The 24,447-nt window shown below is 37.3% G+C and overlaps 1 protein-coding gene across 2 annotated transcripts in view; it reads left to right on the top strand.

Annotated features, from left to right (window-relative positions):
- NPAS3 (neuronal PAS domain protein 3) overlaps positions 1–24,447 on the top strand; it is an 836,449-nt gene that overhangs the window by 241,435 nt on the left and 570,567 nt on the right. For both annotated transcript variants that reach the window (XM_060143810.1, XM_060143799.1), the window contains one exon: positions 2,800–3,044. In XM_060143810.1, coding sequence (XP_059999793.1) covers positions 2,800–3,044 — 245 coding nt within the window. The remainder of the gene's footprint in view (positions 1–2,799; positions 3,045–24,447) is intronic.

Raw genomic sequence — 24,447 nt, 5'->3', positions numbered from 1 at the left:
ACAGTTGTGGGTTAGAGATTTTTTTAAAGAGGGGAGAGGTAGAGAAGAGAAAAACGATAAGGAGGTAGTATGGGAACACATAAAGTAAGTGGTATTTTAGAAAAGTCAAGTGTCAGAGCGCAATGTTTAGGCAAGGCACCCCAAAGCCTTAGAGTCCACATATTCCCCTTCTTTGAGGAGACAGAAGAAGTCATCTCCCCTCCGCCTCACCCCTGGAGCTCATTGGGTTGATCTCTGTGATCTTGGGCTTTGCCTACCCTTAGGATTAGTTTTTTTTTCCTTAGATTATTGATAAGCCTATGCAGAGATATCAATTTCAGAATAACCCACTAATCCTCTGCTTGCTTCAGTTGAATAGAGAAATTCCTAGTGTGAATATTAGTAATATTAAATAGATAACAAGTGAATTCATTTGTGACCACTAAGTGACATGTGTAAGTAAAATTATATATAACATCCATGTAAAACTCCTGGCAAAATTGGCCTCCCAAATTATTACCCAATTGCAAAATGAGTCCCTGCTCCATTATTGACCAAGTGGCATGTTCTGTTTGGCTCGCATGACTTTTGAAAACGCCAGTTAGTTAACATAAAATTAACACATAACATAAAATTGGAAGTGCTACGTAAAAATTCAGATTTTGTTTTCTAGAAATAGCAACAGCAGAGATCTGGCAACACTAGGCATGCCTTCCCCCAAAGCAGCACACGCAAAGCTGAAACGGTGTGCGCTTTCCTTTACCTGGGCTTTCAGCCTCCACTTCTCCACAGGTGGCCTCAGGCCTCTTTACTCATTGACATTCCCTGCCTTCACCCTGCAAGCCCTTGAGTTTGCAGCCCCTGCTCTAGAGCTCCATCATAGTCACTTACTGGACCAAAAAGAAAAGAAAAAAAAAAAAAAGTAAGTTCAGCCCACCTTCTGGAGTAGTATTCGATTACAAGAACACAAAAAGAGCAAAGCATTGAACTTGAACCACTGCACTCTACAAGTGGTAGAGAAAACATGTCAAATGACATAGTTCTCTTGGCACAACTGACTTAAATGGTGTTAGATTACTTTTATTATATAGAGGGAGGGCTATGAATCATTGTTTTATCCTAAGATGTTGACCTGGGTCCTGGTTATACTTATACTTTATCAGATTGTAAGGCATCTCTTACTTTTATTGACAATTTTCAACAAGCCACACTGAGCATTTAAAGAAGTGAATGGAGGCCAGCTAAAATTTTGGGAAATTAATGGCATAACATGTCTTTTCTTTATAAATTAGTGATGTTTCTGCTTATCACCAACATTAAGACAAAAGTTTGTCACCTGTGACTGCTTTGACTCTGAAAATGATAGCATTAATTTGTCTAGTTCTGAGAAAGACATTAGTTAGCTAATGTAGAATATTTTATTAATAGAGTGAACATGAAACCGGTAGGGGTATTAGCCTAGCAAGTATTTGACCATAGCATTATGGCATTACTTAAATCACATAGATATTCAATAAGATACCTGAAATGTCTGCCATGAAAACAGTGTTTCCACTATGAACAATATCAGATGTGGTCTAAGGTAATAGGGAATGTTATTGCTCATATTAAGAGACTGAAGCCACACTGTTGGACTCATTTTAATCTATTCCTCTGGTCTTGCTTCTTTCTTATTTCTCTTTCTTGATATTTTGCAATGGGAAACCAGAATGCTAGATTCAAAGATTTAAAATGCCTTCAAAGTCCAATAAAATGGATACTTACAAATGATGTTAAAAATACCTTGATACTATAAATATTGTCCAATTATTTATCATCACAGTCTGATGTTGAATTTATTTTTCATCAGACATAAAACGGAGCAGTTCAGAGTAGGTGCACTTCTCCTGTCAGATGCCCACATACAGCTTCGGTTGTGCTAGATTCTGCCCTCAGCAATGTGCGCAAACTTCAGACAGAAATGTACATGAATAGTTAAAGGAAAATACTGGATCCCACCTGTTGCCTCTTATGTGAAGTAATATGTCTATAATGTTTATAAATTTTAATAACCCATACAGGGCTTTATCTTTCAACATTAAATTTATGTTATCTTAAAGTTTGACTTTTCTGGGTGATATATTTTATTCTCTAGTATCTTAGAGAGTCTATCCATCTATGAATGTATGTTCATTCATAAAGAATTAAAGTATTCTCTTATCAATCAATTACCAGTGCACTTATATAGTTACATTGAAATCTTCATTTCCAATAAGATGTTTTCTTTATGTGACTGAAGGTCATGATTCTTATTGAGGGCTGGAAGCACATCAACATTTTATTTGTTAGTTCTGTGAACTGTGTGTTTACCCTTTGTTTCTCAAGATGGTAACTGAAATAAATTTTTTCAAATGTGTCCTTCTGATGCTTTACGGTTCCATCGTGATAACCGTTAAATGAACAAAACCATTAGCTTAAGAATAGATATATAAACACAATCCCAATCTTTTAAATTGCTCATAGCTGATAACATCAAGCATCACCTGTAAACCTTATGTCTTAGAAACAATATATATCAGTGCATAGGTGATTGGAGGAAAAAACTTAACAAGCAAACTATTTTTACTCATTGCACTTGAGTTTATGGCATATAAGCCTAGAAGTAGAATTTATGGTTTTAGAGGTCATTGTCTGGAACTCCTTTTACTATGTCCCTGGAATTTTGAAGATGATTTTGGTAGATTTTTGCTGGGGGAAAAAAGAAGTAAAAAGAAAAGCAGTTTATGCTTGATGACAGAGTCACGTGTTCTAAACAACACTTTTCCACTCCTTTGATTCCAGTTTACAAGCATTGAGAAAGGAGAAGTCCCGGGATGCTGCTCGCTCCCGCCGGGGGAAAGAAAACTTTGAGTTCTATGAATTGGCCAAGTTGTTGCCTCTTCCTGCAGCCATCACTAGCCAGCTTGACAAGGCCTCCATCATTCGACTTACAATTAGCTATCTGAAAATGAGAGACTTCGCTAACCAGGGGGACCCTCCATGGAACTTGCGGATGGAAGGCCCTCCACCTAACACGTCAGTAAAAGGTAAGGTTTTAGCCACTGTTCATCCTGGAATATGGTGGTCTGTAGGTGTCTCTAAGATGAAATGTTTACCATCATCCTTTCTTCTTTTCCTGCATATCAAATCCTTTAAAGGGATACAAATGTGGAAATCTGAACTCTGCATGAGAAAGACACCATGTGAAGGTGAAATAAACCTCTTCTATTTCTATTTTATTTTCAAAAAGTCTGTCAGTCTAAATATTCTATCACTATAGATAAGGTTTCAGGGAAATGAGAATGAAATGACTTAACGTTAATATGCTTCTTGGGTTTAATTTATGTTATGCTAATACATGAAAATTATTATTAAGGGGTGGAGTATGAGAATATTTGTTAAAGGGTAGGGCTGATATTTTCTGGTTTTAGTTACGAAAGAGAGGATGGGAGCAAAGTACAACTATAGCAGGCATTTTGAGTAATGATTTCATTGACCAACAAAATGATCAATGTATGTATTAATGTTTCAACTCTGCATATTGCATAAAGTTTATAAATATAAACATGTATTTGTGCCCCCAATCATTGGTGCAGTTTCCCTTAAAACTTATTACTTAGAAATTTTAGGCCTTCTTCACTCTGATACTTAAGAGGGTTATTTTCTTGTTTGTTCTTGAAACGCCTAATAATTGATGAGATTTTAAACATATGAATATGCATGCATATGTTTATTGATGTACATGTGGTGTTGGCCATTGATTTTCTGTCCTGAAAATGTATCATTCAAGGCATGGGACGGGATCTGCTGGGTTTTGTGCTTTAACCTTGTATCTAGGCCCTTGATGAGCATGGAATAAAATTGGACATTTGGTGGAATTGTAGGCAGCCTCCTCTGGGGGAGGAATTAGATTCTTTAGTTATGTGATTACACCTTGACAATGACTTATGAAGTCCCTGTACTCTTGGCTGTTGTAGGGAAGGGTACTGGGGGGGAGCTATAACCTATTATAGGATTCAAATTAAAACGAAGGGTCAAAAGCAATGACTATTGACAATTCTGTGCTAAGAGGTATAAGCGTATGTATGTATGTACCTGTGTGAATCTGTTTGTATCTTTGCTCTTGTTACTTAGAGATTGTGTTTCTTAGGCTTATTAGAGAAAGAAAATTAGAATTCCAATTGTAACAGGTTATTTTTCTCTAGAGCAGGGGTTGGGAAACATTTTATGTAAAGGCCATATAGTAAATATTTTAGTTTTGGGGGAGTACTCAACTCTGCCACTGTAGCATGAAATCAACCATAGATAGCATGTGAACAACAGGGTATGGCTGTGTTCTAATAATACTGTACTTACAGAGCAGGCAGCTGCCACCAAATTTGGCCCACAAGCCAGAGTTCACAGACTCCTGCTCTAAGTATAAGAATGACATTGGAAGGTTGAGAAGAACGGACACCAGAGATAGCTCTCAAGGGCAGGGTGTAAGTATAAGGTAGCACAGTACAAATAAACCAAGGCACATTCATGCTGTTCTTTTACAGCCCTTCTGCCCTTAAGAATGTTGATGTCAACTCGGTAATACACCAGTCCATGTTGCAGATGCTAAAGTAGTGGTGAATTTTCCCAAGCTAAAGACGTGAATATAATCCTAGTAAATACTTAAGAGTTTATTCAGTAGGTTGTCTTTGGGTTCATTCCACATCATGTAAGATGAATGGATAAATACAACAGGTTAGAAATCACACAACATGCAAAATATATTCTTAATCTTATTATTCCATTTGAAATACATTGAGGGACTAGACTTATATTAACTTTTTTACATAATTATCTTTTATTTCCATCTTTTCTTTAAGAGAGTTGGCAGTTTATAGGCTTCCTTGGTAGTGGCGGCTGCCAAAGTAGAACAACCTAATGGTTGCTCTGTCCGTTGATCTGTCCATTCCTCTACGATGTGATAATTCTGCTTGCTTTTAGAATCATGGCCTTTTAGAGGTGCACAATTATAGATACTATAGAACTAAGCCCTCATTTTACAGGTGAGGGAAATGATGTAGAAAGGGTTTATGGTTAAGTGTTAGAAGATCTAAAACTAGAATCCCGTGGTTCTGCTTTTCTGTCTAGGGTTCTTTCTATCAGATATCATTTCTAGCAATGATATCTGATTTCTATCACTATCGTCAAACATTCCAGGTGAGAATGCTCTCAGCTTTGGACTATGGCTAATAATTCATTTTTATTTTGTGACCTTCAGTCAACTCAACTCCGTAACTACTAATGATGAAGATGGATAAAAACAAGATACAATATGATCTCTGCCCATAAGGGTGTTTCAGTCTTTGGAGGAACATGGTGGTGTCAGTGAGAAAAATGTGGAGGTTGGGATGGATGTTTTGAAGCCTGGAAAGAGATGCCAGATTTTATTACTTAAAAAATTTTATCCAGACTATGGTAGAGCATCCAATTTGGCACATGCATATTCTCTCTATTAGGAAACTGATGATAGTCTAGAACTGAAGACCATACTGTACTGAAGTATAGAGACTCTGTACTGTTTACCTTGGCTCTCAAATGTTGCTAGGAATGCAATGGGCACTTTCTATAAGCTGCTTCTGCTGTACGATATATGTATTTTTTATTGGTTTGCTCTAGTTCTATGATGCAAACCTGCTACTCATTCTGATCAAACATTCATGAAACAACAGCAAAAGAAATTCATTTTAATTTATTAAGGTCTTCTGTGTTGTGCCCTTGAAGGAGTTCATATGGATAAACAAGCTTATGTAAATAGCCTGCAGCATCATGTGAAGTACAGTTCATAATCCAACAATAAAACGATAGACATTATGCTTCGTGCTTCGCCAAGCAGTCTCTTGAATAAACCTAAAGGCATTTGGAAATTTACATGAAAAGTACTTATACAATGTAGGCAACATTTCTTTTTAATGCGATGAGTTGTTCACGTTAACAATTAAATTTCAAAACTTAAATTTAAATTTGTCCCAAACAACTATATAGAAATTTAATCATTTTAATTTACTGCTTCAGAAAGGTCCTTTATTCTGCCCTGTGTTCATTACATCTTTTCTTAAAGTCTATGAAGTTTGATGAGTTTGTTTTGTGATGCCAATTGTGTACAGATTATTACAAGTTATGCTTGCAGAAAGAACACTCAGGTGACAGTGTGTAATATGTCTTGAGTCAGTTACTTCACGGAAGTGATACGTTAAGCAATTGGAAGGTAACAGATAGTTTTTCCTATTATTTTAGAAATATCTCTATTGTTATAATACAGATCAAATCTACAATGAACGTTATGCATTATTCAAAAAATGACCAGGTATTCTCAGCAGTGTTTTAGCTAAATAACTGATGATTGTAACCTTTAAAGAAATTTCATTGTGGTGACTGTCGGTAAATCACTTCTCCATTCATAGTAATCTCTATTTAGAGGCTATCTAGAAACCATTATATCTTTTATTAATCTTAAAAGCAATGGCTGCTGATTTGACATTTGCTAAAACTAGATAAATTTTCTGTCTTTCTAATATCAATCACAGACTTCAGTCAATTTTGGGAGTATATCTGCTGCAACTCTGTTAATCCAGGAATATTTCCCACTGTAAGCATAAGTTTTATTTCACTTTAAACGCTGCAGCTTTTAAACAACAATTTGCCTATATGTGTGACAAGCCAGAATGCTACAATATGTAAAATACAAGACATTTTTCGCCTTTGGAAGGGAACAATTGAAAAATATGCAAGACAACTGGTGATTAAAATTGACTGAACACATTAGGGAAGAACTTTAGTATTTTCATGGAATTTCCTTTCACTATTTCAGGCATCTATTGTGTCTTAATATAGATGTTTCTGAGAGGAGAGGAGACTTGCAGGTCTTTATTTCAACAACTTATAATCTACCTTTCGCCAAAGACCAGACTGTTACTTAAGCAATGATGTTTAATGGATTCATTTAAGTCAGTCATGTAGGGTAAATGAGGATAGGATATCCTTCAGAGTGGCACTGCATTACTACCATAGTGATTGTCTCCAAGATTCATACAGCATTTTATAAAATGGTTCTAGTTCCATAGAAGGTAGAGATTCCAAGACACTCTGAGTGATAGGTCTTCTTGGTTTAAGCAGCTCCAAGGTCTTTTTATTCCTGTTCTGGTATTTTACTGTGTGCTGGCGCACATTTACCTCTGCCAAATGACATTCATGTTTGGAGGCAAGTGTCATATTCCTTGTTATTAAAAAACATGTAAAATAAAAGTTCTTAGAATCAATACATGGCATGTATACCAGCATGTGGTATTTTTTCTTTTTTAAACACCAGTAAATGATAGAGCCCAGGGTGAACCCTTAGGTTGCGAAAAAGAGCTTTCTATAAGGCTAGGAAAGTAGGAGAGAAGATGGAAACTTGGTGCTTGCTTGGTTCCTATTCTTAACTCCATCATCCTCAGTAGACTGAGAGCCTGACTCCCTGTTCTAGTCTCTAGTTTCATTTGCCTCAACCCAAAGTCAGTGGTGGCATGAAATGGAAATAAAACCATCCAGAAGCTGAGCTGACAATGTTCATTCCTGCCTATTTTGGTAGCAAGTGCCAAGTTTTACTAGTATGTGAAAATATGTGATATAATTGCCTTTTCTTAGATATGCTTCCAGGAAGGCTCTTTAATTACACGTTATTATCCTTTAATATCTTTCCGATGAAGTTAATCACTTCTGAAAGAAGTTCATCTAAGAACTAACCTTTTACTTTCTTTAGTTTTACATCATGATGGGATGAGCAATGTTGATGTCACCACACATCCCTAGGATCTCCATCTTTGACACTGGACAGGAAGCGCTTTCTGACAAATATGGGCTTGATGGTAGAGTAAGTCCCTGAGACTCTAATTCTGTTAAGTTTCACATGTTATCAGGAAAAGGTTTGCTATTTATGAAGGGGGAGACTCTAGTCTACCTGTAGCATGAAGAATGTAAAAAGCATTGCTGGGTTCTTGCCACATGCCGCTGTCGAAGAATTTGATTGGTCATCATTATCTTCAGTGCATCCGGCACTATTGAGCATGTAGAATTAGCCTCAACTCCAAACACCAACTCAAGGAAAGCGTATTTATGAGAGTATGACTGTGAGCGTGTGAAAATCCAGGTGTCCTAGTTAGCTGTGCTGCCAGGGCCACCAGCAATCACAGTATCTTAGAAGTATGTCATAAAGCTTTTACCCTTCACGTGGCCGCAGGTAGTCTGGAGGTTGGCAGACCTAGGCTGGGCTTAGCTGTGTGGCTCTACTTCTTGCTGCAGCTCTGGCTGGGCTTGACTTCTTGCTTAGGGTTCAGCTCAGGTCTGCCCCCTGTCAAGGAGCAGCAGATATTTGGGAGAAGCTCTTTTCATGGTGATGACAAAGGTATAAGAGGGGTGAACAAAAACAATACCTCTTACGGAAATTTTTGTGGAGACTTCTGGAAATGTGGACAAAAGAGTGCATGTGTATGCTTTCTGCATCCTACAACAGGATTCATCTGTCTGTCCCTTTCTCCGTGGTCATCTCCTTTTTTTCCAGCAACACCGACTACCCAAACATTTATGCCTTTGTACGTGCCACCATCTGACTGGATTGTCCTTTTTCTTCTCCTGGTTTTGCTGAACTAGTCATCTTCCAAAAGCCAGCTTAGATTTACTTGCTGAGTTAATCTTCTCCCCTTCCCCAGAATATTAGTCATTTCTTTCTGTAGCTTACTGATATGCCATCTGTTGCTTCAGTATCAATTCACAATTCGTCATATACTTGTCTCTCTATATTTAGACTATGAACAATTTGAGGGAACAGTCTGGGTCATCTTATATCTGTGTATGTCTCCATGTGCAGTACCCAGGAAAGTAAGTCTTTAACCATGTTTTCAAATTAAATTGTATGGAATTGGATTGTATCTTGGCATTGCTATTAGCACAGCTAAACAATGCTGATGAAAGCTATGGGTGGGCCTACGTCATAAGCTAGGAAGAAGAAAAATAAAGGGAGAGTAAAAACAAAAGGCAGGGCAGAAGAAAAATATGGGGGAAATGATGGGAATAGTGTGAAACCAAGGGGAAAAACACAGTGTACGGAGTAGGACCTAGGAGGAGTGGTAGCCTACCTCTGCCCCCTGCCTTCTAGGACGAGTCCCTACCCTGTAATGGCCTTCCCCTGCCAACATATTTCTCTCTAATGTACAGGCTGAGGAGTTGAAAGTTAAAAAAGAAATAGTGTCAAGAAACCCTAAGTGTCCTGTGTGTGTGTATTCAAGTCTATTCAACACATGTCTGAGTGCCTTCTCTTAGTAAGTCCTCTGAGTCCTCTGCTGAATATTGTGGTGGGGACAAATAGAGAAAGTATAAGGCATGGTCCTGACTTTGGAGGTATTTATCATTTCTTGAGAAATACATTTGGAAAAAAAAAGAGAGGAAGGAAGGAAGATTCGAGCTTTTGATACAATTAAAGGTACCATGTGACCTAGGACAAGAAGGCCAACAGAATCTTGGGTTTAAGGATCATACAGATCATCTGTTTCAATCCCTTTGCTATTGTGTTGAGCAAACTGATGTAGAGGGAAGGTTAGTGGTACAAAGTCAATAACAAGCTTGGGACTGGAATTTGAACCTCTGGAATCCCAATTCAGCACATTTTCCTCCATTTCTAAGTTAAGCATATGTCACCAGCTGTCCATCAGTATCCCTTTTTCCTCTTTACATTATACATGAACATATGTGCACATATATGGCTCATGTGTAGAGATCTGCCCTCCTTAGATCAAATGTTATCACTGTGTCCAAATTCAGAAAACGTTTTTAGGCTATTCAGAGGTGGAAGATTTAAAATTCAGTGAAAAGAATTCTTTTAAAAAGGTATTTAGGCTATTCAAAGGTGGAAGATTTAAAATTCAGTGAAAAGAATTCTTTTAAAAAGGTATTAAATGCTAAAATTAGAGGAAGCTGTGTGAAGAGTCTATGGGGACTCTCCGTTAACTTTGCAACGAATCTGTACATCTAAAATCATTCCAAAATAGAAAGGTTATTTTTTTAAAAAGCACTATAATTTACTCTCATGACAGAAACTTAAGAAAAACCAATCTCTCCCCAAATGGAAACTTGTGTCCCAGTTTCCTACTTTTTCAGCTGGTCACTGTTGACTCCCCACAGGCTTAACCTTCTCTAGGGCTTCATAGTTGGTTGTATTGTTTAAGAAATGTGATCAACAATTTTAATAACATCAGGATATGGAAGAAATAAGGTTGATTGAACTGTTTACATATGGTTTTCTTCAAAACTTTGTAAATGACTTATTTCCATCAGTAAGGAGTCATAGGAGCACAAAGGTACACCCTGGTTATTCTCCCTCCTTTTTTCACTAGAAGTTATGACTGGCGCTACATTGTCAACCACTGCGCCACCAGGGAAGCCCAGAGTGGAGTTAAAAAAAAAAAAAATTTATCGGCTTCCCTGGTGGCACAGTGGTTGAGAGTCCGCCTGCCGATGCAGGGGACACGGGTTCGTGCCCCAATCCGGGAAGATCCCACATGCCTCGGAGCGGCTGGGCCCGTGAGCCATGGCCGCTGAGCCTTTGCGTCCAGAGCCTGCGCATCCGGAGCCTGTGCTCCGCAACGGGAGAGGCCACAACAGTGAGAGGCCTGCGTACTGGGGAAAAAAAAAAAAAATGATCTTCAGAGCTAATGTGTGTTCATGTAATGAACTTACTGTAGTGGCCAACATAACTAAATTGTGTGCCAGCCAGGGGTATCATGTTGCCAATTTTGCTAGGTTTCCATGGGTGCATGCTATCTTCTGCATTGCATATATTGCAGAAAAATTAAGTGTAAGTCATTTTAAGTCATTGACATGATCTGGCTTACTTTTTTCTCTGCTTCCTCAATTGAATGTTGTATATGATCCAAATGAGGGCTCTTCAGATAGTCTTCTCTAGATGTAGGATCTTATTAAAGAGAAACAGGATTAAAGCTTTGTCCACCTAAGACTATTGTTTGGTCATTTTGACTTAACTAGTCAAACAGCTGGTCAGTTCAGTTAAATAATTATTTTGATTTATTTTCCCACGTAATTTATTATTTGTGTGATTCAGCTGGGGGATTAAGGCATGATACGACTGTAATCATGAAGAAAAAATTACTAGAAATAAGAAATTTGAGATGCGTATATCAAGAATCCAACATTATTATCAGCATTAGCATGAATAAGATTGGTAAAGCTAAGCTAGTTATTTATGGGTAGAGTTGAACATGTCTCCAAAACCATGTGTACATAAAGTGAAGACCTATGGCTAAATTGTCCAGTATAATTTAATTTTCACAACTTACGAACCTAAACATGTTACTAAAGGAACAAAACACAGTCACTAGGAAATAGCTGCTGTGGTCTCTGCCATAGTCCATGGAGATCAGTCCATCACTGGGTGTTGAAAGAGTGCCCAAAGGGTGAGCGCTACTGTGTGCAGTAGTTGGAAGAAACTGAAATTCGTGATTTCATAGTCAGAACTTCCCAAAGCACTGCAGAGACTTAAAGTATTCAGTAATGTTTTGTAATTAAAGCACATCCCTCACATATAATTTTACAGTTTGGGAAATAAGGCTGTGTTGAATATCAGCACTGATGATGAAAACAGACTGTGTACACAGTTTGGGTTTTATATAAATACTTTAAAATACTGGCTTTCTTCTATAAAAATAGATGAATAGTATCCAGGTTTTTACAAGAATTTTAGCATAAAAGCAAAATTGCTATCATTTCTCATTTTGAAAAGAGACGTGAAGATCTCATAAAAAAATGGTAAAGTGCAGTATATGCTGGAGAGTTATGAAAGGAAAATTGGGAGGCCAATGCAGGTAAGCCTCACTCTAGGCATACTCAGGAACTTTTGTAAAGTGGTGCAGTGACATTTTCTTACCTGACACATGACCTAACGTGTTCTTCATTGTATGTCCGATGGACACTGAGCTCCTGAAGTAGTAGAAAAATCTGTAACAAGTTGTTCAGGCTTTGCTATTCTGTACTTTACATTTGCTGAGCAATCAGATCAAACCTCCTTGTTCTGAGTCCCACTTTTTTTCTATATGAACATCTCATCTTGGGAAACTTAAATAATACCTTTACTAAGATTAGAGGAGGGAACTCTTGTAGGGAGTTCTAAGAATCTATAACAAAGGCACTGTCCTTGTAAACAAGGCCAGTGGAGCCAGCAAAATGTATGAATGCAACGGAAGCTAGAGACCCCAGTCATCTTAATGTGTCATCAGAATTCCTTGTTAGTGACAAGGTCTTGGTCAGTGAAGTTGGAGACTCCTGAGTTCAAACCTTTGTGACTCTGAACGCGTGAAATCTCTTTGGCCTCAGTTTTGTTTTCGAAAAAATGATGCAGTTGAGCCTGAGGATCCAACTGGTCTCATACTACAGGAATCCTCTGCTGTTTGGGGAGGCTTAAGTTTACATAGAAACTGAAGACATCCTAACTGAAGACATGTGAGGATTCCTACTGATGATTTCTATCGTGTGTTAAAGCTGAGTTTTCTTTCTTTTGTGTGTGTATAAGATTGTATTTCCAAAATGATGTTAATCAGAAGGAAGAGATTGTCAACATGTAGTATTTATTTTGAAATACTTTTAGGGTTTCTAACATGTAAAAAGTCTTAACTTGTGTCATATGACAGAGCAGAGGAAATTTAGAGCCTTTCTTAAATAATACAGGTGATTTGGTGAAGTTAAGGCAACTTGGTGTTATCTGAATACTAAAAATAACAAGGTCTATGAAGTTGGTTATATAAATTATTAATATGTGGCTATTTCTTCAAGATGCTAAGAAAACAAAAGCACTCTTAAAATAGACTGTTTCTGAAATGAAGGGTCATTTATTAAAATGAGTATAGTTGACATTTGCCTTCTCAGGATTTTGGCTTTATAGATAAAATTTTATAGTTGGTTTAACACAACAATTTTTTGTTGTTGTCATTAGAGATCTGGAATGGGTTATTTCTATTTTCATTCTACTCATCTATTCATCCTCTAAGTGTTTGAATGCTTATTAAATTGCAAGCCTCTGCGGAGGATGCAAAGAGGGAAAAAACGGAACCTTCTCCTCTAGGAGTTTATAATCTAATGGGAGTGACACACATGCTCACCAAATAAGAAGGAAAGATATTATTCATGTTGAAAGAGGTCTAAGCAAAGTACTGTGTGATAACAGACAATGATTAACAGCAAATGGGGAGACCAAGAAGTTACTCTGTTTTTTAAAAATTTTATTTATTTATTTAATTTTGGCTGTGTTGGGTCTTCGTTTCTGTGCATGGGCTTTCTCTAGTTATGGCGAGCCGGGGCCATTCTTCATTGTGGTGCGCGGGCCTCTCACTATTGCGGCCTCTCGTTGCGGAGCACAAGCTCCAGACGCGCAGGCTCAGTAGTTGTGGCTCACGGACCTAGTTGCTCCGCGGCATGTAGGATCTTCCCAGACCAGGCTCGAACCCGTGTTCCCTGCATTGGCAGGCAGATTCTCAACCACTGCGCCACCAGGGAAGCCCAAGAAGTTACTCTTTTACCTGGACTTTAAAGATGGGTAGGATTTTAAATTGCACAGTTTTTCACAGGTGAGTATATTGAATCTATATAAGGTACTTTAAAATATATAGTTGTATTATTTTCCAAGAAAACGATTTCATGAATTTCTACTTTTAAGTAAGTATTTTTCCAAGTCTTTGTTTTAGATATCCATTGGTGTTGGATAATATATTATGCATAAATACAGTTAAAGCTGTAAACACAGTGACATTTCATTAGAATTGTGGTCCCTCAGTTGTTAAGTAAGCTTATGAAGGTTTTCCTTTAAGAAGAGCGTTTTAAACTGAATACCCAAATGCCATGTAGAACATGGAATACTTGTGTATATTTCTATTATCTGACCATATTCTCAAATAACCCAAAGCATGAATCACATACCATACTTATAAACTAAAAGATTAATCAAATATAATCTAGTATCTTTCCTCTAATATATTAGCTTTTTATAGAGTTGGAAGGAAGGCTGAAATGAGGTGTATTTTTTCATTTGACAGTCCTGATACGCATAATTCATAGATTAGCATCTCAAACCTGGATATAGGAAGGCTCAGATTAGAAGAACGGCTGCCATCCTGGGAGCCTCTCAGTGGAATGGCCAAAGTTCAACTGTGCCACTGGAGCAGTGGCCGGAGGGTCAGGTGCTCACCTTGGCACCCAGCTCACACGCGTCCCACTAAAGCCTGAAACTGGGAGGGAAAACTAGACGGCATGGAAGAGAATGTTTTGTACTTTTATTTCATTTAAATTAGCACAAAGGGAGGGAACAATTTTGCCTCACATGTGAAGTCAGTCATTTCTTGGGTTGCTAGCTCAATGTTTTAGCAGAACAGCTGTTCAGTACAATGTGGCTTTCTACAAGCAATATTTCTACTGCTAGAAAAGTGGCAGTCTGCCAAAGAGAGTGCCCAGACCAACCCCTCAACAAAAAAAAATCTTTTGTCAACGACTCTAATAATTTGTACAATTCAGGAAAGGGGGTGGTGGCACAGTCTTTGCAGATGTGCATTTATGATGCTATTTTTAAGCAGAGTAGCATGAAAGAATAGATTCATATGAGTCGTAAGTTGATCATTCATTTTAAGCATTTGGCTTCTGCTCTTGCTAAAATTTCATTCTGTGCAAAGAAAACACAGCCAGCCTTGAAACGAGGTAAGGCAGGGTGTGACAACAAGATGCAATTTTTCATTTTCGAACCTGTGATGCTTGCTCAAAAACAAGCATCATTTTTCCCCACTAAAGAAATAAATACAGTTTTCTGATCCCGTCTCAGTAGAAACTTGCTACCCTTCAGCATTTTGAGGAAATAAAGTCTTAATGAACCTGCGTTCTTTTACAGCAGTCCATTCTCTGAAAATGAGTTTAAGTGCTGAAGGAAATGCCAGAAGCATTTATGCAACCAGCACCAAATTAATGTGTGTTAATTCTCTGTAGTTTAACATCATAGGTGCCATGCAGTTTTTCTAGTATCAAAACCAGGTCTGTAAATGTAAGGCCAGACACTATAAAACTCTTAGAGGAAAACATAGGCAGAACACACTATGACATAAATCACAGCAAGATCCTTTTTGACCCACCTCCTAGAGAAATGGAAATAAAAACAAAAATAAACAAATGGGACCTAATGAAACTTAAAAGCTTCTGCACAACAAAGGAAAGCATAAACAGGACGAAAAGACAACCCTCAGAATGGGAGAAACTATTTGCAAATGAAGCAACTGACAAAGGATTAATCTGCAAAATATACAAGCAGCTCATGCAGCTCAATATCAAGAAAACAAACAACCCAATCCAAATATGGGCAGAAGACCTAAATAGACATTTCTCCAAAGAAGATATACATATTGCCAACAAACACATGAAAGGATGCTCAACATCACTAATCATTAGAGAAATGCAAATCAAAACTACAATGAGGTATCACCTCATACCAGTCAGAATGGCCATCATCAAAAAAATCTACAAACAATAAATGCTGGAGAGGGTGTGGAGAAAAGGGAACCCTCTTGCACTGTTGGTGGGAATGTAAATTGATACAGCCACTATGGAGAACAGTAAGGAGGTTCCTTAAAAAACTACAAATAGAACTACCATATGACCCAGCCATCCCACTACTGGGCATATACCCTGAGAAAACCACAATTCAAAAAGAGTCATGTACCACAATGTTCATTGCAGCTCTACTTCCAATAACCAGGACATGGAAGCAACCTAAGTGTCCATCAACAGATGAATGGATAAAGAAAATGTGGCACGTATGTACAATGGAATATTACTCAGCCATAAAAAGAAATGAAATTGAGTTATTTGTAGTGAGATGGATGGACCCAGAGGCTGTCATACAGAGTGAAGTAAGTCAGAAAGAGAAAAACAAATATCGTATGCTAACACATATATATGGAATTCAAAAAAAGAAAAAAAAATGGTTCTGAAGAACCTAGGGGCAGGACAGGAATAAAGATGCAGACTTAGAGAATGGACTTGAGGACACAGGGAGGGGGAAAGGTAAGCTGCGACGAAGTAAGAGAGTAGCATGCACATATATACACTACCAAACGTAAAATAGATAGCTAGTGGGAAGCAGCCGCATAGCACAGGGAGATCAGCTCGGCGCTTTGTGACCACCTAGAGGGGTGGGATAGGGAGGGTGGGAAGGAGATGCAAGAGGGAGGAGATATGGGGATATATGTATACATATAGCTGATTCACTTTGTTACACAGCAGAAACTAACACAGAATTGTAAAGCAATTATATGTCAATAAAGATGTTAAAACAAAAACAAAAACCAGATCTAGTCTCAGATCTGTCTTCTGCGCTTTGGTTCTCCAAAATCTACAGCAACGGATACTGCTAGCTTTGATTCCAGTGATGGAGTTAAGAAAATAAAATGATTTTTATAAACTATAGGCCCCTGGGAAAGTACTCTCAAACTTCCCTTAATAACAGAGGGTAAAATCTGATATAATTCTCATCTTTGTTTTTATTCAACAATATAGATGGTATTTACATGGGAGAGAATTAGACCATCTACCCTGTATTATTAAAATATAAAATCACAGTGAAGAGTAGCCCCCGCTCGCCACAACTAGAGAAAGCCCGCGCACAGCAACGAAGACCCAACATAGCCAAAAAATATATATATGTATAAAATCATATACTCAAAATGGCATACAATTTAATATGGATTCATTCAGTAAGGGTGATCATTAGAGCAAAGACAACCCTGGAAGTTTTGCTGCCTGTATCAAAACCTTCCTCTAATTCTGAGAGTTGGGGTCTTTTTTATTGTTGTTTTCTCTTTTTAAAAAATCCAATCTTTTCACATTCTGAATAGTGTAAAAAATACTCAATTAAATGGAGTTTTGTGTGTTATTAACCAGGAGTAGTTTTGCTTCACTTAAAATTCAGTGCACCCATATCATACTGTCCCCTCAAATTTTAACATTATATATATAGATAAATGAAAAAGCATTAACTTTGATTATGGGAACTTACTAAGATATGTTATTTTATTTTACTAATGAACGTATATCTTTAAAATTAGTTATTCAGGTGACCTGCTTCATCGTACAAGTTGCTACTCAAGTGTTTTTCAAATGTTTCCTGATTTTAATAAGGATTTACGGTGACAGTTACAATTCTGGTTTTTGTGGGTGTGTGTAAGCCCGCAGTGGTGGGGTACAGCACTTTGTGAAATACAAGTCCCAGACAAATTGTTTATAAAATGTTCTTTTATAAGTAAGTTAATAAAATCACATATATTTGAGAAGACGTCTAGGTAAAGGATTTCTGTGGTAATTCATATTTTGTAAAAACTGAGTTCTTTCAATAAAGTAGGTGATGTTTCCACCAAAATATATTTTACATTCGTGTTTTCAACTTTTAAGCTTTTCTAAAATAAGAAAATGGAAATGTGAACAATAAATTGGTGTTAATGACTTGTGTCTAATGGCAATATATTGCAGGAAAATATTGGGAGGCACAAAATTATCCATATCACATTTCTGTTGCTTTACTCACATCAGGTATTACTTGAGTAGTTTAAAAGAGTCCACACTTTGTTGTTCAAGTATAGAGATCTATGATTAATTTTTATATTTTCCCCAAATCATAGAATTGACATACCTACTTTTATAGTGTACAAAGGCATTTTCTGGTATGAATTGTGTAGAAAAACATGCAAAAGATATTGCAATGCATGATCAAATTTTATAAAGCTCCATGAGATGAGCATCATTTCCCCTTCTGTATGTAGAGTTCTTTTTAATTATTCCTGCTCTCTATGTGCAAAAGATACATAAATCAGAAGAAAAAGGGGATGTTCCAAGACTCCTTTTTAAAGTGAACTGAGATGCTTTGTATATTGACCAGTTTTACCAAATGAAAGTCATTCTTTTTGACCCATGATATACACAGGTGGTTCAGGAGCCCCAAATCCATTAATACTAGCCTCTGTACAAAAAGCAAGAAAGACTAAAAAAATTACTTTTTATAAATTTATGTCTCTTACAATTCATGTAAAACTCCCATAGAGACAACTGTATGCATTTAATAACCATACCATCTTGTCTTATCAGCCATTAGGTAATGATTGCATTGTAGCAAAAATAAATTGAATGAGACTGGCCAGTAGACAGTTGCTTAGATTGTGGTCCAATTGATATCAGGATCATTGTTTTTGTTAGCGTGTGAGTAAATTAACTCCATGACAAGCAGAAAAACATTTGGATTCAATTTCTAGACTCCATTTTGGCCACAACCAGCTTGTTAGGCCAAGGTCCGGGGAGTAGGAGTGTATGGGTACCTTGGAGGAACTCATCCCTACAACAGAGCATGTTCTGTTGATTTAACAAATAACTAAACTACACTCGCTCACTCATAGCTATTGACAAGTTGAAACTGTATTATGAGGTTATAATTTCATAGTATACTAAATTTTTTCCATGTTTTTTCGCAATGTGACACTGTACTATGAAACAGTGAGACAACTTGCCCAGTGTCAGGTTTATAATCTCCCGATCTCATTAGCTCTTTGCTGAACTCATTCTCCTCTTGTACGTCGCTCTCTCTTTTGAATTATGTCTGTGGCAAAACCTTACCCTTCGTGTGATTAATGAAAGTTGATATGTTAGTGAAATCTGAGTTCTCAGACTTCGTTCTGCAGTCACCTCTTGGCTTCCTTCTACTTCTAATATTCTTTTCCCCTTCACTTCTTTTGCTTCCATCTAAGCTATTCTTAGAGTTACTACATTTTATGATCTTGCTCAAAGAACTGCAGAGCAAAATTGTCAACAGTGGTAACATTTTAAAGAACCATTTTAAACAATGCTCAGAACAGCCAGTCCAAATAAGATATTTAAGTGCAGCCTTCTCAAAGATCTTAATGTGTCACTTTGGTTTCTAGGGCATGTAGCACTGGACAGTAGACTTGGGGGATGAAGAAAACTCCCCAGTGCATTGTGTGCCACTTATACCCAGTATGTATGACAAACCTTACATAGCACACTGATTGTGTGCAATGGATCTCTGCAGCTCCTGTTAGTCACCCGATTTGCAGAGAACTAGAACTAATAACCCTTTCAAATATTATCAAATTGTGACAAATCCTAGATCAATCAAATTACTTAAGTGATCATTTATTTGATATTTTAATTTTGACTGTGGCTACCTCAAGGACTTCTTGATATTTCTGTTAGTTTTTGTTAAGACCACAGATGCCAAACTAACATAGTTCATACATTTCACCAACAATGAATGCAGAATGCTGTAAATTAGCTTTATTTACAATGACTTTAAAAGAAATGAATAGCCTTTAGCATAATTAGAGACATAGCAGACACAGTGGAAAATGAGGGGAAAGCACCTGATTAGGAAGTACGTCTAACTATGTTATATGTCTGTTTGGGGTGTGAAGGGATCTGATTAGATTTCTCAATAGTGAAGGAGTCAGAAGCTCTCATACGCATGTTGCCCTGCATTTTAGGTTGCTAATGATTTCGTTTTAATGTCACCGTTTAGTTTCATACTGATCATTTATACAGACAAAAAGGAAGAAAAGAAAACTAGGAACCTGTCATCAATCATTCATTTAATCAAGTAGCAAAAGTAGATAAATAAACATACTGAGTTAATTATTCTTCTGTATATAGTGATTGACAATAAAGTTAATTTATGCCTATTTTAACCCTTTAATATTTAATGCTGTTAGAATTAATAGCTATTAGCAGTTCTAGAAAGGACTTGGGGGTGACCTTTTCTAAAGTGTCTTAAGTTCAGTTATCATAGGACATTTATTTACTTGAAATCTATTTTGATAAAATAGCTACTTAAAAAAAGTTGTAGTTATTTGCATCTAAGCATATTAACTCTATGCTACAAATATAATGGGGAACAATTGTTATGTTGGTCTGCCTCTGTTTTGCTCCTATTCAGACTCTTAGTGAAGACTTTTCTCTTTGCAAGGTATATTTATAATGCATAAAAGGATTTGTAACCAGATACAAAGATGCTGTTCATTTAGGTGTTTATTAGATACCACAGTAGTGGAAAAGAAGTCTTAGCAACAGTGAAACACTAAAACATATGTCTAAGTTAAAAGGGTCCTTGAAAGTTCTAGAAATCTATTTTTGGTTTGTCAGTGTTTTTCTCAATTTTCCAGAGAAATTTCTTCTGGTGGCTATTCTTTTTTAAAAAATCAATAATTACTTTTGTTATACTTTACAGGTGAGTGTGGATAACAAATCTAAGTTGTGTAAATATTTCCTCTGGAATCTTTTTAGCACACTCGTCTAAATCAGTCTGCAGGCGAGAAATGGGGGAGCAAGAAGCAGCTGTAATGGATTTGGGGATGTAAATAGGATTTTAATTGTTGATTAAAATTATTGTGCGAAGATTTGAGGCACAAAGAGACTGTGGGTGCCTTTATGATTAGGGATGTGTTTCTTTTTGGTTGCATCTTATTAAATGATTTTTCCCTCAGCGATTTGAATGTTTAGTGTAGCCTAATTCTAACCAGTCACTGTTGTGACTTCTCTCCCAGCTCTTGTGTTTGCTTCAGCTAACAGACTAGAACTGGAATTTCAGCGGGGGGGACAACTGGGCCAAGGGGTGGCTGAACCAGAGCACATTCCACACAGAGGACACGCTTTGTGTCAACCCTCTTCTTTGCCAAAGAAGAAAAAAGTTTGCCTGTTTTTACTCGGCTTTTTTTTTTTTTTTTTTTTTCCCCCGGTACGCGGGCCTCTCACTGTTGTGGCCTCTCCTGTTGTGGAGCACAGGCTCCGGATGCGCAGGCTCAGCGGCCATGGCTCACGGGCCCAGCCGCTCTGCGGCATCTTACCAGGCCGGGCACGAACCCGTGTCCCCTGCATCGGCAGGCGGACTCTCAACCACTGCGCCACCTGGGAAGCCCAACTTGGCTTTTTATCAGGTTCACTATCAGATCAGAAACCTGTAACCATAAATGGCGAGTTACGGTAGGATGTCAAGCTCCTGTCACTGTTACTAGATTCTCATATTTGGTTCTCGATTGCTCACGTTGCAGTGTGCTTTCCTTAAATGTCTGGCTTCAGTGAGAGGTTTTGCTCATGAGGACTTCTGACGTCTCGAATAGATGTGGTATTGTAGTTATGTCTTGAATGGCAGAGTAAAATTTAGAAAATACACAAAATTTAAATTTTAAGCTACAAACTAGGTAAAATGTTTTTTAAAATAAATATTGTCCACATTTATTAAGTTTACAATAATTATATTCAATGAATGACTCCCTCTTCCTCCTCATCCCCATTCCTGCCATAAACACCTTTAAACTTCATTAATTTCTGTGTAAATGTGCTAAAGAGAAACCCTTTCATTCTTTTTTGTTTGTCTTCTGTTTGGCCTCCTTTTACCTGCATGCATCAATTAAGCAGTAGTATGAATGAAGAGTGGGAATTTGTGGCTTTTTTGTTCACAGAAATAATGGTTGAGCTCTTTAGCTTTTGTCCAGTTTATGGCTTTTCTTTTTCATTCACTTAGCAATCGGCAGCTAGCAGGTCAAGCATAATGCAGCTTGTAAGCCTGTGGTAACAGTAAAATCAACAACTCTGTTAGTCCCTTCCTCAAAGAACCCTTCAGTGTTCTTTTCTGACTTCTATTTGAGAGGGGCAATAACAACTGGGGGGGGGGGTGGTTACCAGAGAATCTCTAAGTAGATGGTAGAGACACAAATATATATTCCCAAATATAGATATAGTTTTGAAAAGAGATATTTGAAATGAAATATTTGGTCCAAATCTACTCATGTTCAGTTCATGAAGAAATAAGAAGGTTTAAATGTGGATTTTTGGCTCATGGGCCCAGCCGCTCCATGGCACGTGGGATCCTCCCGGACCAGGGCACGAACCCGTGTCCCCTGCATCGGCAGGTGGACTCTCAACCACCGTGCCACCAGGGAAGCCCTATTTGATGTATCTTTTAGTCATCTTAATCAGTGGTTCTGTTTCCCCGGCCTCAGGGTTTAAAGTGAGAAAAACGACAGGGCTGGTTTGCCTTCTCTCCTTCCTGAATTTCATCACTCTTTTTCTCCAGGAAAAGAATCAAGGAAGAAAGGATTTTAGGTGCTTATTATGTGCTCAGAAGTGGTGGGATGAGATTAAAGCCCTACGCCTGATCATCTGATCCTTCATTGTTTCACCTCAAGTCCTGGCTTGCTCCTGTGTGTGTCACTTACAGTTAAAAGTCAGTTGTTAACAGCTTACCTCCTTTATCTTACCTCATGGTGGTTTTACTTATTCACTTAGAATAATAAGTATATTATTAGTATACTGAATCACCTACTGTGTGTTCCCAGTGCTTGGAGTTAGAAAAGTAATAGAAGATTCATTTCCGCTCTTGAAACCTTTGTAATTTATTTGTAGAAATAAGACTTGACATTAAAAACTTAGAAAACATTGGTGGGAGACTTCAGTAGGTAGTAAGTTACTTTGTAAACTAAGGAACAGTCCTGGCAAGTGCCCTTCTCTGCAGCCAGAGGTCTAAAGGAGCACATTCTGGAACTACAGTGGCTACCCGGGAAAGTTCTTGTCCTTTCCTAGTGTGCCTTCATGATTGTTATCCTACTTCAGCCACTCGGGGATCCTATGAAGAAAGGCAGGTACTCTGTGGCTTTACCGATGAGAACACTGAGGCACAAAGACAAGAGCATCTTTCAAGGTGAGATGGGCTCTTAATTCTGGAGCATGTTGTTGCATTTTCCCAAGGTAGGGAGGCCCTGAGATTTACGGCTGGCTTTGAAGCCAACTCCCTGTGATTTCGGTTGATAAACATCTCTAGGTCCGGCCTAAACACTTTAGTCGGTGAAATGAGACACATTTTGTTTCGGTTTTTCCACAAATCTTAAGAACATGTAGCTACAAATAGTATATTCAAAGATATATTCAAAGAACACTCTGAGTTACTTGGAGAGTGTATTTAAGTTAATAGTTATCACAGCAACGTTATACCGAACGTTTAATTTTTCAGTCTTTTTGAGAGGTAAATCAGTGTTTTGATTTTATAACTTAATCTGTGAAGCTAAACTGAAGTATCCAAGTAGAGAGCTAGATTTTGACTTTTTCAGTGGGTTTTAGGAAAAATTTAATCTATCCTGATTGAAACCTTTTCTTAGGCTTTAGTTACTTTTTAGAAGAAACACAAATCACTTTAAACACAGCAGATCAACAACTACGGATACATATGCATGTGTTCATTTTTTCTTTCCTATAGAAAGGAAGTAGTATTTAACATTTTAAATGCTTGCCTTGACGTCACAAACTTTAGATTTCTCGTTTTTCATCATTCTCTTCGATGTAATCTTACAATTGTGGCAACTTTCATATTCTCTTTCTACTTTATTAGACAGCGCTTCCTGGAATTTGGAATGTCATTTTTCATGGTGTTTTACGGGGTAGCTCATGCACTGAAGGCATCACCTAAGTACCAGCGACGCGTTCTTGACTGAATAATGATGTATGTGGAACTTTACTTTTTTTGCCTTATAAATGGATAGCAATTTACACAGCTGTGGATGTGGGATGTTTCAATCCCAGACCATGTTGTAAGAAAAATTGAATGACAGTGAGCAAAACAGCAGTAATTATAAAACTAATTACTAAATGCTGATGATGCCCATAGGCTTTGCATAACTAAAATTAGAAAAGGAAATTGCTTTCGGCTTCACAGAGGCAACATGCTAGTTATTTCACTGTTTCAGTCAAAATGGAGGGTAGTATATAAAGTTCAATCAGGAAAACAGACATGCATACATATATATCTATGGATTTGCATACACATATATTTTTCTATGTTTAAATGTTATTCACTCTACCTTACAAATTTATGTATAGAAACTTATGCATAGATATTTACATAAAGAAAATAAGTATATTAAAATATTTGAATGCAGTATATATACTGTGCATTTTGCATACACTATAATTACAACATTAAAATGCATATCTTTACAATATATTTATACATGTTAGGTTTCTCGCATGTACATTTTCACTGCAGAATGTAGTATACATTTCCATCCTTGCATAAAGGATCTAATCTTTTGAATTCATAGCACATTCTTCAAAATGAAATAGCAAAAAAAAAAAATTGATCAGCTCATAGAAAATGAAGTATCATGTTTGAGAAGACAAATGATTGATAAATCAGAAGTCTACAAGGCATGCCTTTGTTCATGTTCAATTTGGAGTTAAGAAATATGTGATATTAACTCCAAAGAAATTACTGAGATTGTAAACATATTACCTGCAAACCCCAGATAATTCTAGGATTATAAATGTTAGAGCTGATATTGATAATATTCAAATAGG

The sequence above is a fragment of the Lagenorhynchus albirostris genome, chromosome 1 (genome assembly GCF_949774975.1).
Source record: "Lagenorhynchus albirostris chromosome 1, mLagAlb1.1, whole genome shotgun sequence".
NCBI classification, from domain to species: domain Eukaryota; kingdom Metazoa; phylum Chordata; class Mammalia; order Artiodactyla; family Delphinidae; genus Lagenorhynchus; species Lagenorhynchus albirostris.
This window is presented reverse-complemented; position numbering and strand designations above follow the sequence as displayed.